At 39.3% G+C, this 17,454-nt stretch overlaps 1 protein-coding gene across 5 annotated transcripts in view; it reads right to left on the reverse strand.

Annotated features, from left to right (window-relative positions):
* The window catches only part of BRWD3 (bromodomain and WD repeat domain containing 3), a 166,746-nt gene that overhangs the window by 144,908 nt on the left and 4,384 nt on the right, over nucleotides 1-17,454 (reverse strand). For all 5 annotated transcript variants that reach the window (XR_014834757.1, XR_014834756.1, XM_085006785.1 and 2 more), the window contains exons 5-6: nucleotides 6,033-6,183; nucleotides 3,774-3,872 (exon numbers count right to left, since the gene is read on the reverse strand). Coding sequence is in view for 3 of the 5 variants with exons in the window: in XM_085006785.1 (XP_084862911.1) it covers nucleotides 3,774-3,872; nucleotides 6,033-6,183 (250 nt within the window). In the remaining 2 variants the exon portion in view is untranslated. The remainder of the gene's footprint in view (nucleotides 1-3,773; nucleotides 3,873-6,032; nucleotides 6,184-17,454) is intronic.

Raw genomic sequence — 17,454 nt, forward strand, 5'->3', positions numbered from 1 at the left:
CTTAAAAAGGGAGAACTTTTATGTGACTTATATTTGACTTAAAGAATAAAAGTAATGTGGCTAATACTTTATCTTTTCAAGTTCTCTGACTGTACATCTGTTATACCAAGAAAATATTGATAACATCTGACCACGAAATGGTGTAGAAATAGACTGTAATATTCTGTGATAATCTGTATGGGAAAATAATCTGAAAAAGAATGTATGTACATGTATAACTGAATCACTTTGTTGTACAGCAGAGTTATCACAACATTGTAAATTAACTATACTCCAATAAAACTTTAAAATATGAAAAAAAAAAAAAGAAAAAGAAATAGACTGGAAGGCAAGCAGTATAACATATGCCAGTCACATACTTCTTTGGATTTTAGGTTTTTCTGCTGTAAAAATGGGTTTACAATCCAGTTTCCCAAATCTGTTCCAGAAACTTTTAGAATGTTATGGGTATTCACTGTCAAATTACTTAGATAATGCTCCCAATAAGGCATTTCACAATGCATTTTACCCGATGAAAGGAGTCCTACATTCCTACATGACTCTGAGCAGTCCTACATGCATTCGTTTTTGTCTTTTTCTTTTTTTTTTGTCTTTTTGTCCTTATAGGGTTGCACACCCGAAGCATATGGAGGTTCCCAGGCTAGGGGTCTAATCGGAGCTGTAGCTGCCGGCCTATGCCACAGCCACAGCAATGCCAGATCCGAGCCGCATCTGCAACTAATACCACAGCTCCCGGCAACACCGGATCTTTAATCCACTGAGAGAGGCCAGGGAATGAACCCAACCTCATGGTTCCTAATCAGATTCATTTCCACTGCACCATGACAGGAACTCCCATTCATTTTTTTCTTTTTTTTTTTCTTTTTTTTTTTTTTGCCATTTCTTGGGCCACTCCCGTGGCATATGGAGGTTCCCAGGCTAGGGGTCCAATTGGAGCTGCAGCTGCCGGCCTACACCAGAGCCACCAGAACGCCGGATCCGAGCCACGTCTGCAACCTATACCACAGCTCACGGCAACGCCAGATCCTTAACCCACTGAGCAAGGCCAGGGATTGAACCCGCAACCTCATGGTTCCCAGTCGGATTCGTTAACCACTGAGCCATGATGGGAACTTCTACATTTTTTTTTTAACACTATTTCCCACATTTACTTGACCAAGGAACTCTTTTACCAAGTATTCCTAAGGTTCTTCCTCTTTTTTGTTTCTTCTTTTTAGGGCCACACCTGCGGCATATGGAAGTTCCCAGGCTAGGGGTCAAACTGGAGCTTCAACTGCTGGCCTACACCACAGCCACAGCAACAACAGATTCCAGTCTTATCTGCGACCTGTGCTGCATTTTGCGGAAATGCAGGATCCTTAAGCCACTGAGCAAGGCAAGGATTCAAACCCATATCCTCACAGACACTATGTGGGGTTCTTAACTTGCTGAGCCACAATGGGAACTCTTTAAAGTTCTTCCTAGTGCTAAAATTTTCAAATTTTTACTTTCATGATTAAGTTTTATTTACACTAGAAAACTATAAAACTGATTGAATTTAAAGCCTGTACTCCACAATGAGAAAAGTGCCTCAAATAATTTTAAAAAGATTTTCTATTCATTTTGTTTTCTTTCCTAGTCAACTCTCCTGAGTTTTTATCAGGTTCTGAATTCTAAATATTTTGAAATTAAGTATCTTTACTAGAATACATTACATGAAAATACATCATGATTGAATTATCTCTATTCTAATAGATCTTCCCCAAATAACATGGCAAATTTAAGAACATAAAAGCATCAATGCCAGGGACACTAAAATTCTAAGCAACTACTGTTACGAATAACAGTGATTAAATCAGAATGTAAAGCGTGCACTGGACAAAACCAACAGAAGTTTGAATGTATATGTATACATAGTAATAAGAACTTTTTAAATGAAAAAGAAAGAATCAAGAAATATTAAAAACCAAATACTCTAAAGGCTGCTCCTCAGCACTTCACATGTGACCACTGAAGGAAGTATCAAGCATTACAAACAATGTTGACAGTATGGCTTAAACTATTACATCACTTGAGCATAAATAAATGCATGAATAATAAAAGCTATCTCAATTCAATAAATTAATTTTGACTACGGCTTAAGGGAAAAGTAAACACTGGAAAATTCTAGATGGTAAGCAAACTACCCCTGAAAATTAAAAAAAAAGTTAAAAATACCTGGTCACAACTCAGTAGTCTACTTTTTCCAGTAATAACCAGCTTATAGAAGAACACTGTTAACAAAAAGAATCTAATTTGTCTTAATAATGCTTATGCACAACTTAGAATAGATTTACAAGGAGATCCTGCTGAATAGCATTGAGAACTATGTCTAGATACTCATGTTGCAACAGAACAAAGGGTGGGGGAAAAAATGTAATTGTAATGTATACATGTAAGGATAACCTGACTCCCTTGCTGTACAGTGGGAAAATAAAAAAAAATAATAATAATAATAATGCTTATGAATCTTTATCAATGACTTCACCTAAATATCTTTTTAAATTATTTCTAGTCTAAATTTATTAACTTCTTTGGGTAAATAAGTTCTGTAATCTAATCATATAAAATAGTATTCATTAAAAAATTCATATTTTTCTTGTTTTCCTTTTTTTGTCCAGCACCAAAAATATTTGTATTTTTCTACTTGAATTTAAGGCATAGTCTCTAGGCACTAAGCACTACATAAAATCTGACTTTTCAGAAGAGTGAGAAAATAGGAAAACAGTAGCAGTTACTCATCTAGCTGTTTGGTTCTATACATTCTTTGTAAGAATTAACTTTAGTATAAATGGTTCTGTTAGCTAGATCTCCTCAGGAATCACTACTGGTGATTCATAATGGTCTGATCAGAGATATCCCAGGAGTTCCCGTGGCTCAGTGGTTAACAAATCCAACTAGGAACCATGAGGTTGCAGGTTTGATCCCTGGCCTTGCTCAGGGGGTTAAGGATCTGGCATTGCCGTAAGCTGTGGTGTAGGTTGCAGACACGGCTCGGATCCTGAATTGCTGTGGCTCTAGAGTAGGCTGGTGGCTACAGCTCCAATGAGGCCCCTAGCCTGGGAATCCCCATATGCCACGGGAGCGGCCTAGAAAAGGCAAAAAGACAAAAAAAGAAAAAGAGATATCCCAAGAATAATATGAATGGGACATGTGAATTTCAGCATACTCTAAGTGGGAAATGTGATTTGTTTTAAGAAAGATATATAAAATTTATTACATCATTATAAGTTTGGCAAGCAGCTATAAGCAAAATGTACTTTTGTTTCCTTCTGAAATCTATCTTTACATAGTTTCCTGTAAAATCTTTGAGCTCAGCATAGAAGTATGTTAATAGACATCCATATGGTTAAAAACACCTGAAGCATATAAAAAAGGAAATGCTTCTGCTAAGAAGAAAAAAGAAGGGAGGAAAGAAAAAAGGAAGGAAGGGAAGGAGGGAGGAAGGGAGGGAGGAAAGAAGGAAGAAGGGGAGGGAGGGAGGCTAGGAGAGGGAGGGGAGGAGGAGAGAGAAGAAGAGAGGAGAGAAGAAAGAAAAAAATTAATTATTTTAAAAGAAAAGGTCACTATTTACAAAACCATGATTATATTTGCTTTAAGTAAAAATGCTTTAAAACTAACCATGAAACTCCTCAAGAATGTAAGCAGTTGGTTTACACTTAAATTTAATTCTGGTACCTATTTTTGACTTTATAAATGAGTTCAGGAAGGAACAAATCAAAAATATGTTTATAACTCACACGGACATTACTCACCCACATTTGGAGGTTTCACATAATTTACAGGTAGTTCTGGAGGTCTGCCTCTATGTAGAGCTGCAAAAGCAGATCCATTCCATAGTGTACTCTTACAGTCTATACAAAAAGATTCAAAAGTTAATCAAGGCAGAGGAAAGTATTTTTTCAACTGTACTTGAGAGGCAAATGTTGGTTTTCTATTTCATTTGTCAAAATACATTTTAAACTATTAAAACTATAATAAAAACATGCATATGTTTAAATGTTATAATCTATATTATAGACAGGTAAACACTAACAACTTAATCTTATCATCAGAATATTTTATTTCTGTGCTGATCTAGAACTAAAGTTTTTATTATACATATATTTGAATCTTACACAAATATGTCATGGATTAATACAGTTTTACCATTACATTGGTCCCCTTCTTGATCTTTAGGCTTATGCATGTCTGCTTATATAAAACTGTATAAGCAAAGAAATGAATATAGCAAATTATGCCAGGTAAACTTCAGAAACATTTATACTCTGTGCATGCTCATGTTATGGTGTGCCTGCCAGCTGTGCCACAACAGGAAACAACAATATCAGATGATAATTGAGTATATATATAGTTTTGTTTTTTTTGTCTAAATGTTTATGTTAAAAAATACAAGCAAATATGAAATATTCCTAAAAATTCAACTTTGAAACAAAAATATTCTAATATTTTCTTGAAAGCTTTCAAATTAACTGAACTGAAGGATTTCCCCAAATTATAAAATATTTAAGAACTGTTTCTGCTGTATAGCACAGGGAACTCTATCTAGTCACTTGTGATGGAACATGACGGAAGATAATGTGAAAAAAACAATGTATATGACTGGATCACTTTGCTGTACAGAAGAAATTGGGAGAAGACTGTAAATCAACCACAATAAAAAAAAAACTGGTATCATTTATGTAAATATTTCTATGTGAATTAGGATTTTTTTCTTAATGGCCACACCTACAGCATATGGAAGTTCCCAGGCCAGGGACTGAATCTAAGCCACTGCAACCTACACTACAGCTGTGGCAGCACTGGATTCTTTAACCCATGGCGCCTGGCCGGGGATCAAACCTGCGCCTCTGCAGCAAACCAAGCCGCTGCAGTCAGATTCTTAAACCACTGTGCCATAGCAGGAACTCCCATGAATTAGAATTTTAAAAACATTATGCTATGGGAGTTCCCGTCGTGGTGCAGCAGAAACAAATCCAACTAGAAGCCATAAGGTTGCAGGTTCGATCCCTGGCCTCGCTTAGGGGGTTAATGATCCGACATTGCCATGAGCTGTGGTGTAGGTCGCAGATGAGGCTCAGATCTGTCATTGCTGTGGCTGTGGCTGTGGTGTAGGCCAGCAGCTGCAGCTCTGATTGGACTCCTAGCTGAGGAACTTCCAGATGCAGCAGGTGAAGCCCTAAAAATACAAACAAACAAAAAACATGGAAATAAACTGCTTGCCAGACCTAAAATATTTAATTCATTGAGGCATTTAATGCATAATTTTACATTTTTACATTTAGAAAAGTCTCTACATGATTTACATATTGGGGTTCCATGTAAAACTTTGAGGCTAATCTGTAAGACTGAAAAATAGTGGAGTAGAAAAACAACACTAAATGGATTGATATTTTTATCTTCAATTATAAACATCTTTATGTATCATATATTTCACTTACCTGTTACTAAACATGCAATGTGATTAGGATGATCTTAAGACTCACAAAGATTAAGAACATCAAAGTGTAATGAAAGAATAAAACATTTATACTGTACTAATAAAAGCAGAGATCTTTTGAGATCTCTATTCCAAAGGATTACAGAGATTTTACATCCTTTTTTTCTTTTTTGGCCACCTCCCAACATATGGAGTTCCCAGGCCAGGGATCAGATCCAAGCTGCAGTTGTAACCTAAGCCAGAGCTGCAGCAACACCAGATTATTTTAACCCACTGTGCCACACTGGGGATTAAACCTACATCCTGGCACTGCAGAAACGCTGCCAATCCCGTTGTGCCACAGTGAGAACTCTGAGAGTTTATATCCTTTACCGCTACAATATTGCCTCTTTTAAAGAAAAGGATTCCACTTAGGCCTCTAAAAATTTACTTGTGCACTAGGAAAATAAAAACAAGACTGGCAAAATAAGAAAAAGTAAAAGAAAATTAGTATTTAGAAAAGCATGGGAACATTTACTTAACAAAAAAATAGGCTGCTCTCTACTCTTTCCTCTGAAAACTATAAAAATCTTACCTTTGGCATCCCGTAACAGAGACTGCCGACCAACACCTAGTAAAGTCTGTACCCCAGGAACACTCTGAGGGATCTCCTTATCTAGTAAGGGACCAATCCGCTCACAAATTTTAAGGAGGTAGTCTGGAGGAATGTGTGCATTGGCTGCCACCTAAAAAGCATAAATAAAATATAGTAGAACAAATTTGGTTTAAAAACACTAATCTAGTCTATTATCATACTGTTCCATCATGGAAAAAAGCATAATTTTAAAATATGCAATAAGGAAAATAATTATTTTAAATACGTAATATTTCAACTAAATCTAAAAAAAAACAGCTACAAAAATTAAGCACATTTAAACAGATGATAACATGTAAATAACACCGTAGTTTAACTTTACGTGCCTTGATTAAATCATTTGCTTAGCTGTTAATCTTACACAATAAGCATTACAAAAACAGCAAAAAAATGAGTCTGCCTAAAAGCAAAGACATACGAAGATGATGAGTAAACTCCATTAGTACTTGATCAGTAGTGATAAACTGATCAAGAATCACAGAAACAAGATTCTGTATAAATGATAAGAATGTAAATAAAAGATAATACTGGCACCAAACTCTCACCGAGGTCCCTTTATGATTAACAGGACATATTTGCTTAATAAGAACTGTTTTTCCTAAAAAAAGTTAACTGGTTTTCAAAAGAGTATCAAATTAATGATTATTTCAAATATCACATCCTAAACAACTAAGCTATGTACTCAAAACTCATTGCAATATTAAATCATTTTTCTTTTGGCTGTGCCTGAAGCATGTGGATTGGATTCCTGGAACAGGGAATCAAACCAGCACCAAAGCAGTGAACCAAGCCGCTGCAGTGACAACACCAGATCCTTAACCTGCTGCACCTCAAGAGACCTCCTTAAATCATTTTTAAGGAGTTCCCATCATGGTGCAGTGGAAACGAATCCAACTAGGAACCATGAGGTTGCGGTTTGATCCCTGGCCTCATTCAGTGGGTTAAAGGATCCGGCATTGCCGTGAGCTGTGGTGTAGGTTGCAGACACGGCTCGGATCCCACGTTGCTGTGGCTTTGGCATAGGCCAGCAGCTGTAGCTCCGATTGGACCCCTGCCCTGGGAACCTCCACATGCTGCAAGTGCGGCCCTAAAAAGAAAAAAAAATTAAACTAGGCTTTTGATATCAGCCACTATTTTTTCACAAAGTAAATGTTATAAGGCTTTACACATGATGGTAGTTGACATCTTTAGTGGCATTTTCTCTTTTTTTTTAATCAATTTTCTTTTCTTCATTTCATTATCATCCCAAAAGTTATTCACTTATTACCAAAATCTAATTCCCCTAGAATTTGTGATATATAGCAATATATAACCCAGAAAATGGGAGTTCTCTAATATGAATTTTCTGAATTAACATCTTATAGAAAACCTGTCAAAATTAAATCTTTTTTTTCTTTTTGCTTTTTTTTAGGTCTGCACAAGAGGAGTATATAAGTTCCCAGGCTAGGGGTCCAATCAGAGCTACAGCTGCCAGCCTACACCAAAGCCACAGCAATGCCAGATCCGAGCTGCATCTGCAACCTACACTGCAGATCATAGCAATGCTGGATCCCGAACTCACTAAGCTAGGCCAGGGATAGAACCCGTGTCCTCATGGATCCTAGTCAGGGTCATTACCACTGAGCCACAAGGGAACTCCCAAAATTAAATCTTAAACTGAGCTCTTAGGTCCACTGGCTACTTCAGTTTACAAAAAAAATGATGTCTATGAGTTCCCTTTGTGGCTTAGTGGGTAATGAACCTCACAAGGATCCATGAGGATTTGGGTTTGATCCCTGGCCTCGCTCAGTGGGTTAAGCACCCAGCTTTGCCATGAGCTGTGGCATAGGTCACAGACACAGCTTGGTCCCATGTTGCTGTGGCTGTGGGGTAGGCCGGCAGCTGCAGCAGCTCTAATTTGACCCCTAGCCTGGGAACCTCCATATGCCACAGGTGTGGACCTAAAAAGCAAAAAAAAAAAAAAAAAAAGATGTCTAAACTTCAGCTAATAATATATATTGTTTATCAATTCCTCAGTAATCATTTAAAAATTCAGAATCATTAATTAAGCAACTAAAACAAGGCTCATGTACTCTCAAATTCCCCCCTTGAAGATTTATATTATAAACTATTAAAGGTCATAAGTTTGATTTTCACTCTATGCAATAGAAAATTTCTAGGCAGCCCATTCAAAAATCCATTCCTCTAAAATCAATAAAAATTTGATTATAAAACACTACTAGAGGAGTTCCCATTGTGGCACAGTGGAAACGAATCCAAGTAGGAACCATGAGGCTGCAGGTTCAACCCCTGGCCTCACTCAATGGGTTAAGGATCTAGCCTTGCCGTGAGCTGTGGTATAGGTCACAGATGCAGCTTGGATCTGGCATTGCTATGGCGCTGGCATAGGCCGGGGGCTGCAGCTCCAATTAGACCCTAGCCTGGGAACCTCCATTTGCCACAGGTGTGGCCCTAAAAAGGACAAAAGACAAAAAAAAACCCGAAAAACTACTAGAGTTCTCTAGTGGCCTAGTGGTTAAGCATTTGGCACTGTCACAGCTGCGGTTTGAATTCAATCCCAAGCCTAGGAACTTCCATATGCTGTGGGCACAGCCAAAAAAAAAAAAAAAAAAACAAAAACCAGTACTAGAAAAACATAGATTCTATCAATACATTAGTAATAACACTTTTGAGTCTGAAGGGGCTCTTCTCTTTTAAACAACATTAACAGGCGTCTAGACTATATCAGTACAATTCTTGCAATAATAGTTTCTTCTAAGTCAAACTTCAGGACTTATTAAGTGTTAATTAACATTTACTTCCACCCATCTGCTTTCAATAAAGCTGGATTTTTTTTTTTTTTTTTTTTTTGGCTAGGGGTCAAATCAGAGCTGCAGCTGCCAGCCACAGCCACAGCAATATGGGATCCTTAACACACAGAGCAAGGCCAGGGATCGAACCTGCATCCTCATGGATACTAGTCAGGTTCATTACCACTAAGACACATGGGAACTCCAAAGCTGGAAACGATGACCTTTTCAAGCATGAAAACCCTTACCTACCCTCAGTAATTACATTTCTAAGTTTGTAAAAATTCTGTATTAGAATTATATGTGAGGGAGTTCCCATTGTGGCACAGTGGTTAATGAATCCGATTACAAACCACGAGGTTTTGGGTTCAATCCCTGGCCTCGCTCAGTGGGTTAAGGATCTGGCGTTGCCATGAGCTGTGGTGTAGGTCGCAGACGTGGCTTGGATCTGGCATTGCTGTGGCTCTGGCATAGGCTGGCAGCTACAGCTCCGATTGGACCCCTAGCCTGGGAACATCCATATGCCGCAGGAGCGGCCCTAGAAAGGACAAAAAGACAAAAAAAAAAAAAAGAATTATATGTAAATAAAATGTAATATTAGAAGTATGTATTTAAAAAAAGTATGTATTAAAAATATTCTATTGGAGTTCCCGTCATGGTGCAGCGGAAACGAATATACTAGGAACCATGAGGTTGAGGGTTCAATCCCTGGCATCGCTCAGTGGGTTAAGGATCTGGCGTTGCGGTGAGCTGTGGTGTAGGTCACAGACGCAGCTCGGATCCCTCGTTACTGTGGCTGTGGCACAGGCCCAGCAGCTGAGGCTCCAATTAGACCCCTAGCCTGGGAACCTCCATATGCAGCGGGTGCCACCCTAGAAAAGAAAAAAGAAATTCTGTGAAATTCATGGCTTATTATAAGCCACTCTTTTCAATTAAAACTCAAAATATTTTAATTTCAGTTATTTAACCAAATTTCTCTTTCTGAAACATAAAGCCAATAAGTAACAGAATAAGCCCTTTGAGATCTAACGAAATCTCTAAAAACAAAGTTTAAAAGTATAGTTCAAACTTTTGTATTGTTCTATAAAACAGCTCCAAGGAGTTAAATTACAGAACCTTTGAACTGGAAGGATCCTTATATATAATCAACCTAATTCTTACAATAGGAAATACAGACCCAGAGAAGTAAAGCCCAGTGGTCACAATGAATGGACAGGAATCTGGGTCTCCCTGACCACTGTTATTTCTATCACTGTCCTATTAAGGTAGCTGACAAATGAAGGTAATTAACACAAAGACACGAGAAAAACCTATAAATTTGAATAAACTGAAAGAAATTACATGAATACTAGATTATAAACCATCTTCACAGGAAGCTTGGCTAACCTAAAGAGCAAATACAACTGAAATTACCATACTTTAGAATCATTACGAGAATACCAACTGAGAATACCAGAGAGCTCACTGAGATGATCCTACTCATCAAAATTAGTTAAAAGGAGGGAGATCCCATCGTGGAGCAGTGGTTAACGAATCCGACTAGGAACCATGAGGTTGTGGGTTCAATCCTTGGCCTCACTCAGTGGGTTAAGGATCCGGTGTTGCCATGAGCTGTGGTGCAGATCACAGACATGGCTCAGATCCTGTGTTGCTGTGGCTGTGGAATAGGCTGGCGGCTACAGCTCGGATTAGAACCATAGCCTGGGAATCTCCATATGCCATGGGTGTGGCCCTAAAAAACAAACAAACAAAAAAAAAAGAAGCACATACATAAAGTTAGTCACATGAATTTTTGATATTTAGGGACAGAAAACAGATTTTGAAAAATATAGCAAGGCTTTATATCAATATAGGCATAGTACAGAGATAACCATGGTACTGTGAAGTCTAAGAGCCTAGATAACTCAGGCTCTAAAATTTACTAGCTGTTACTCCTTCTGGCAGTGTGATACAGTAGAAGACTTAGATTTGAATTTTTCCAGTATCACTTGGTTCCCACTTACGTGACCTGCAGTTACTCAGTCTCTCTGAGCCCAAACTTCCTCATCAATAAAACAGGGAGTAATGATAACCACTTCATATTATTTGGAAAACAAAAAGAAAATCATTCATTCATGCATTTATTTATTCAGACATTTGAAGTACAGGGATACAATGGAAAGATTAAACTGCTGCCCTATGAGAACCCATAATCCCAATGGGGAAAACAAATTAGTACACAGAAAAAAGTCAAAGCTACCAGTGCCTAGAGGTTTAGTACAAAGAGCTAAGGAAACAAATAAGTACAGTATCTAATTCGGCCTGGGGGTAGGGGTTCATGTCCCGTTTCACACTTGAAGTCTAAGTGAAATTTAAGAAGACAGACAAAAGGAAGAGAAGGCATTCCAAGCAAAAAGAAAGGCATCCCCAGCCTATAAACATACTTTGCACAATTGATTATTACATACTATCTTCTCAATGTTTAAGATTCTTTTCTGCAATATTAAGTTAAGAAAAAACAATAAAAAGACTACCCAAAGTATTATCTGATTTTGAAAGGAAAAAGTGCAAATATTTGTACAAAAAATAACAGAGTTCCTGTCATGGCACAGCAGAAACGAATCTGACTAGGAACCATGAGGTTACAGGTTTGATCCCTGGCCTCACTCAGTGGGTTAAGGATCCGGTGTTGCCATGAGCTGTGGTGTAGTTCGCAGACACAGCTGGGATCTGGCGTTACGGTGGCTGTGGTGTAGGCGAGCAGCTGTAGCTCCAATTAGACCGCTAGCCTGGAAACCTCCATATGGCCCTAAAAAGCAAATAAATAAATAAATAAATAAATAAGAATGGAAGAAAACATTTAAAAATTAGTAAGTTTATTTTCTGCTTGGTATTTTTGGTAAAATATAAATGTCTGTGATAATCCAATAATATCTGTATAATCTAAATACTGAGTTTTAATGTTTGCTGAATTTGAAGGAGGAGAATGAAAAAACTGGGCAGCAAGGGAAAGAAAATAGGCCTGGCCTCTCTGTTGCTGTAATACCACTGGTTAACAGGGTGGGCTGTAAAATGTTAAGATTTCCTATCACTTTCTTTTGAAAATATTAATCACTGCTTATAGCATTTTTTCTTTGTATTAATTTTAAGATTTCCTCAGGAATAAGACAGGCAGAGCAATCCACCTAGGGCTCAAATATCTCTGGGTTATACAGTCTCAAGAAAGCAATGAAAGTGCTATAATCTTGGAGTTCCTGCTGTGGCAGAGCAGGTTAAGGATCCAGTGTTGCCACAGCTAAGGCATAGGTCACAGCTGTGGCTAGGATTTGATCCCTGGCCCAGGAACTTCCACAGGCTGCAGGTGCAGTCAGAAAAGGAAAAAAAAAAAGTACTATAACCTTGAGGCCAGATGATATCATAAAAAGAACAAGGGGCCAACCCACATTCTAGAAGTTACTCAGTAGAGAAAGATTCAATAAAAGAACTCCGCGGAGTTCCCTAGTAGTGCGCAAGTTAAGGATCTGCCATTGTCACTGTGGCAGCTTAGGTTGCAGCTATGTCAGGAACTTGATCCCTGGCCCCAGAACTTTCTCATACCATAGGTACGGGGACAGGCTAGGGGGAACGGACCTCCATACCAGCTAGCAGATTACTAATCCAAAAAAATATATATCATGAAATGCTTCTAACAAAAGTTAACAAAACTGAACAAACAGTAACTAAGAACCAGCTAATTATAAAGCATCATGGTAGACACTAAAGGCATAAGAAAATGCCTTCAACAAGGTCATTTAAAATACAAGAAATAGGAATTCCCATTGTGGCTGAGTGGTTAGCGAACCTGACTAGCATCCATGAGGACAGGGGTTGGATCCCTGGCCTTGCTCAGTGGGTTAAAGATCCTGCATTGCCATGAGCTGTGGTGCAGGCCGAGGACATGGCTCAGATCCTACATTGCTGTGGCTCTGGCGTAGGTCAGCAGCTACAACTCCGATTGGACTCCTAGCCTGGGAACCTCCATATGCCATAGGCATGGCCCTAAAAAGACAAAAAGACTAAAAAAATAAATAAATAAAAAATAAAGGAGTTCCCGTCATGGCACAGTGGTTAACGATTCTGACTAGGAACCATGAAGTTGCGGGTTTGATCCCTGGCCTTGCTCAGTGGGTTAAGGATCCAGCATTGCTGTGAGCTGTGATGTAGGTCACAGACACTGCTCGGATCTGGCTTTGCTGTGACTCTGGCAAAGGCTGGCAGCAACTGCTCTGATTAGATTAGACCCGTAGCCTGGGAACCTCCAGGTGCAGCCTTAAAACAAAAAAACAAACAAACAAAAAATGGAGTTTCCATTGTGGCTCAGTGGTAACAAACCCAACTAATATCCACGAGGATGCAGATTAGATCCCTGACCCTGCTCAGTGTGTTAAGAATACGGTGTTGCCATAAGCTGCAATGAAGGATGGCACAGGCTGGCAGCTGCAGTTCTCATTTGACCCTTAGCCTGTGAACTTCCATATGCTGCAGGTGCAGCCCTAAAAAGCAAAAATAAATAAATAAATAAAATATTCTTAATATGGTAGTTTTATATGTCCCTTATAAAAATACTTTAAGAAAACTGAGTGGTGATAATTAGGTAGCTAAGAAAATATAAATTCTGGAGTCATAGTTCTTCAGATTTTCATGGGAGCCATTTAATCTCTCAGTCCTATTTTTTTTTTTTTGCCTTTTTTGTCTTTTCTAGGGCCGCACCCATGGCATATGGAGGTTCCCAGGCTAGGGGTCCAACTGAAGCTGCAGCTGCTGGCCTACACCAGAGCCACAGCAACTCGGGATCCAAGCCACACCTTCAACCTACACCACAGCTCACTCGTCAACCACTGAACCACGATGGGAACTCCTCTCTGTCCTATTTGTAAAATGTAGTAACCAACTCATTTGACCAGCATTTTCAATTAAGAAAATGTATTCTTTTATATTTAATTAATTTGGTCCAAATAACCTTGTAAAACATGCAGGGTTTTTTTTTTTATGTTACAAATGAGAAAACTGAATCTCCGAAAGGTAAAGCAACTTGCCCAGGATGGCTCAGCAAGTAATGACTATCTCCCCCAACTAAATTTTATAGCCTTTTCTAGTACCTACAAAATCCTAGGTGAGAAACGTCACTAAGTTTACTTCAAATTACTATTTTGCTTCCTACAATAACCAACATCAGTAAAACTTTAACAAAAACAGATAGACTGGAGTTCCCGTCGTGGCGCAGTGGTTAACGATCCTGACTAGGAACCATGAGGTTGTGGGTTCGATCCCTGGCCTTGCTCAGTGGGTTAAGGACCTGGCGTTGCCATGAGCTGTGGTGTAGGTTGCAGACGCAGCTCGGATCCTGTGTTGCTGTGGCTCTGGTGTAGGCCAGCGGCTATAGCTCTGATTCGACCCCTAGCCTGGGAAACTCCATATGCCACAGGAGCAGCCCTCAAAAAGGCAAAAAGACAAAAAAAAAAAAAAAAAAAAAAAAAAAACAGATAAACTAAACTAATCTTCAAATGTGACAATGGCGCTTTGACAAAATTATAAGAAACATTCACCCTGGAGTTCCCATCATGGTACAGTGGTTAATGATTCTGACTAGGAACCATGAGGTTGCATGTTTGATCCCTGGCCTTGCTCAGTGGGTTAAGGACCCGGCATTGCCATGAGCTGTGGTGTAGGTTGCAGACGCGGCTTGGATCCCGCGTTGCTGTGGCTCTGGAGTTGGCCAGTGGCTATAGCTCCAATTCGACCCCTAGCCTGGGAACCTCCATATGCCTCAGGAGCAGCCCAAGAAATGGCAAAAAGATAAAAAAAAAACTTAAAGCACGTCTTTAAAAAATGTTTCCAAGTCACCATTCAAATATATAAAATTTGTTGTGAGCCACACAGGAAATGGTATATTAACAAAAACTGTTCATTTAAACACACACACACCCCTCACTACTGTTTGTCATCCTCTATAAAGCTCTAAGGAGGAAGCAATAAAACAGTCACCAATTCAACAGGATCACCACAAATGAAAGGACATCCGTAACTATTTAATCTACCTTGAGATTAAAGAAGAAAATCTAATACTATTATGTTTTAAATAATTCAAGTATAAAGAAAAACTCCCAAATCAAAATTCAAAAACAATCACTCTGACTTCAAATCTCTCCCTGTATCACTACTTAAAATTCTGAAAATTAATTTAGAAATATTTTTATGGCTGAATCCCTGCCATATGGAAGTTCCTCCAGTACAGGGACTGAATCCTAGCTGCAGCTGCAACCTACGCCAGACCCTTTATTTAACCCACTGAAACCAGGCCTGGGATCAAATCCCAAACTCCGAAGCAAGCAGCAGCAGTCAGATTTTGTTTTTGCTTTTCAGGGCTGCAGCCAGGGCACATGGAAGCTCCCTGGCGAGAGGTCGAATCAGAGCTGCAGCTACCAACCTACACTACAGCCACAGTAACGCCTAACCCACTGAGGAGGCCAGGGATTGAACTGCATCCTCATGGATACCAGTTGGGTTCATAACCCACTGAGCCACAGCAGGAACTCCCTGCGGTTAGATTCTTAACCCACTGCATCAGAGTGGAACTACAAACTTAGAATTTTTTTGAATGTTATAATCTAAAATGTTACAGTTCAGCATAAACTGATAAACAGTTCATGAAAAGACTTTTTTTTTTTACAATTCAATATAAACTGACGAACATTTCACGGACTCATGCACTTCAGATCTTGCTATGTCTTGGCTGCAAATAGCTTTAACAAAAAAAAAAAAAAAAACATTTTCCCTTGTGCTCCAAATCATAAGTAAAACACGAATAAATCAGATTTAAGAAAGGGAAAATAGGGATTTCTAAAATATGTAATAGTAATAATAGTAATGAAGTGTTGAAGAAATCCAATTATCTTAAATTCTCCTGGATAAATCAAGTTAGGCAATATAGAAGTTCAAGTGAAAGTAAACATAGGAGTTCCCGTCGTGGCACAGTGGTTAATGAATCTGACTAGGAACCATGAGGTTGCGGGTTCGATCCCTGCCCTTGCTCAGTGGGTTAACGATCCGGTGTTGCCGTGACCTGTGGTGTAGGTTGCAGACGCGGCTCGGATCCCGCGTTGCTGTGGCTCTGGCATAGGCTGGCGGCTACAGCTACGATTAGACCCCTAGCCTGGGAAAACTCCATATGCCGCGGGAGCAGCCCAAGAAATAGCAAAAAGACAAAAAAAAAAAAAAAAAAAAAAAAAAAGTAAACATAAGGACAGAAAGGCAGGATTTTTGTTTCAAATATATAGTATACATGACTATGCAACTTCAATTCAGTATTTTGATATCTTTGTTTATAGTCCTACACCTCATTATACATTTGTATTCTTTCCTTTTTATACCCCAGTACATCTTAAGTTTGAAGTGCTGCTATATAATTTAACATTTAAGATTGTACTACTTATTAACACTTTGCCCTAAATTTCAATCCAAAACACATAGCTAAATCAAAGATAACACTTTTTGACAGGAGTTCCCTTCCTGGTGCAGCAGAAACAAATCCAACTAAGAACCATGAGGTTGCAGGTTTGATCCCTGGCCTAGCTCAGTGGGTTAAGGATCTGGTGTTGCCGTGGGCTGTGGTGTAGGTTTTAGACATGGCTCGGATCTGACGTTGCTGTGGCTGTGGCATAGGCTGGAAGCTGTAACTCTGATTATACCCCTAGCCTGGGAACCTCCCTATGCCATGGGTGCGGCCCTAAAAAAAAAAATCACACTGTATAAATCCATTGTTGTAATAGCACTTTGAAAAATGCCTAGCCCAAGAAAAAAATCCACCTCTCCCACAATGAAGCTGCTCAAAATCTCAAATCAGATTTGAAACATTTATCAACAATACAACTGATGGGAGTTCCCGTCGTGGCTCAGTTGTTAACAAATCCGACTAGGAACGATGAAGTTGTGGGTTTGATCCCTGGCCTTGCTCACTGGGTTAAGGATCCGGTGTTGCGGTGAGGTGTGGTGTAGGTAGCAGACACGGCTGGGATCCCACATTGCTGTGGCTCTGGCGTAGGCTGGTGGCTACGGCTCTGATTAAACCCCTAGCCTGGGAATCTCCATATGCTGTGGGAGAGGCCCTAGAAAAGGCAAAAAGACAAGAAAAAAAAATACAACCCATGAATCTAGCAATCAAACACTGCACACTCAGTTTGCAGCCTCTATACTTCTTTTTTTGTTGTTCTTTTTAAGGCTGCACCAGTGGCACATGGAGGTTCCCAGGCTAGGAGTCGAATTGGAGCTGCAGCCACTGGGCTATGCCACAGCTGCAGCAATGCCAGATCTGAGCCGTCTTCGACCTACACCACAGCTCACAGCAACGCTGGATCCTTAACCCACTGAGCGAGGCCAGGGATTGAACCCGTATCCTCATGGATGCTAGTCAGATTCGTTTCCACTGAGCCATGACAGAAACTCCCTCAGCCACTATACTTTTCTTCCTTCTATTCAAATTCTTACTCAACCCTGTCTTCTGTTCCCTTACAAAGGAATCTATAGGTAGCGTACAGACACATGACTTAGCATAAGAC

Source organism: Sus scrofa, chromosome X (assembly GCF_054392235.1).
Source record: "Sus scrofa isolate SSC_HxYL_T2T_F1_AM1 chromosome X, Sscrofa_HxYL_maternal_Yorkshire_Landrace_v2.0, whole genome shotgun sequence".
NCBI lineage: Eukaryota > Metazoa > Chordata > Mammalia > Artiodactyla > Suidae > Sus > Sus scrofa.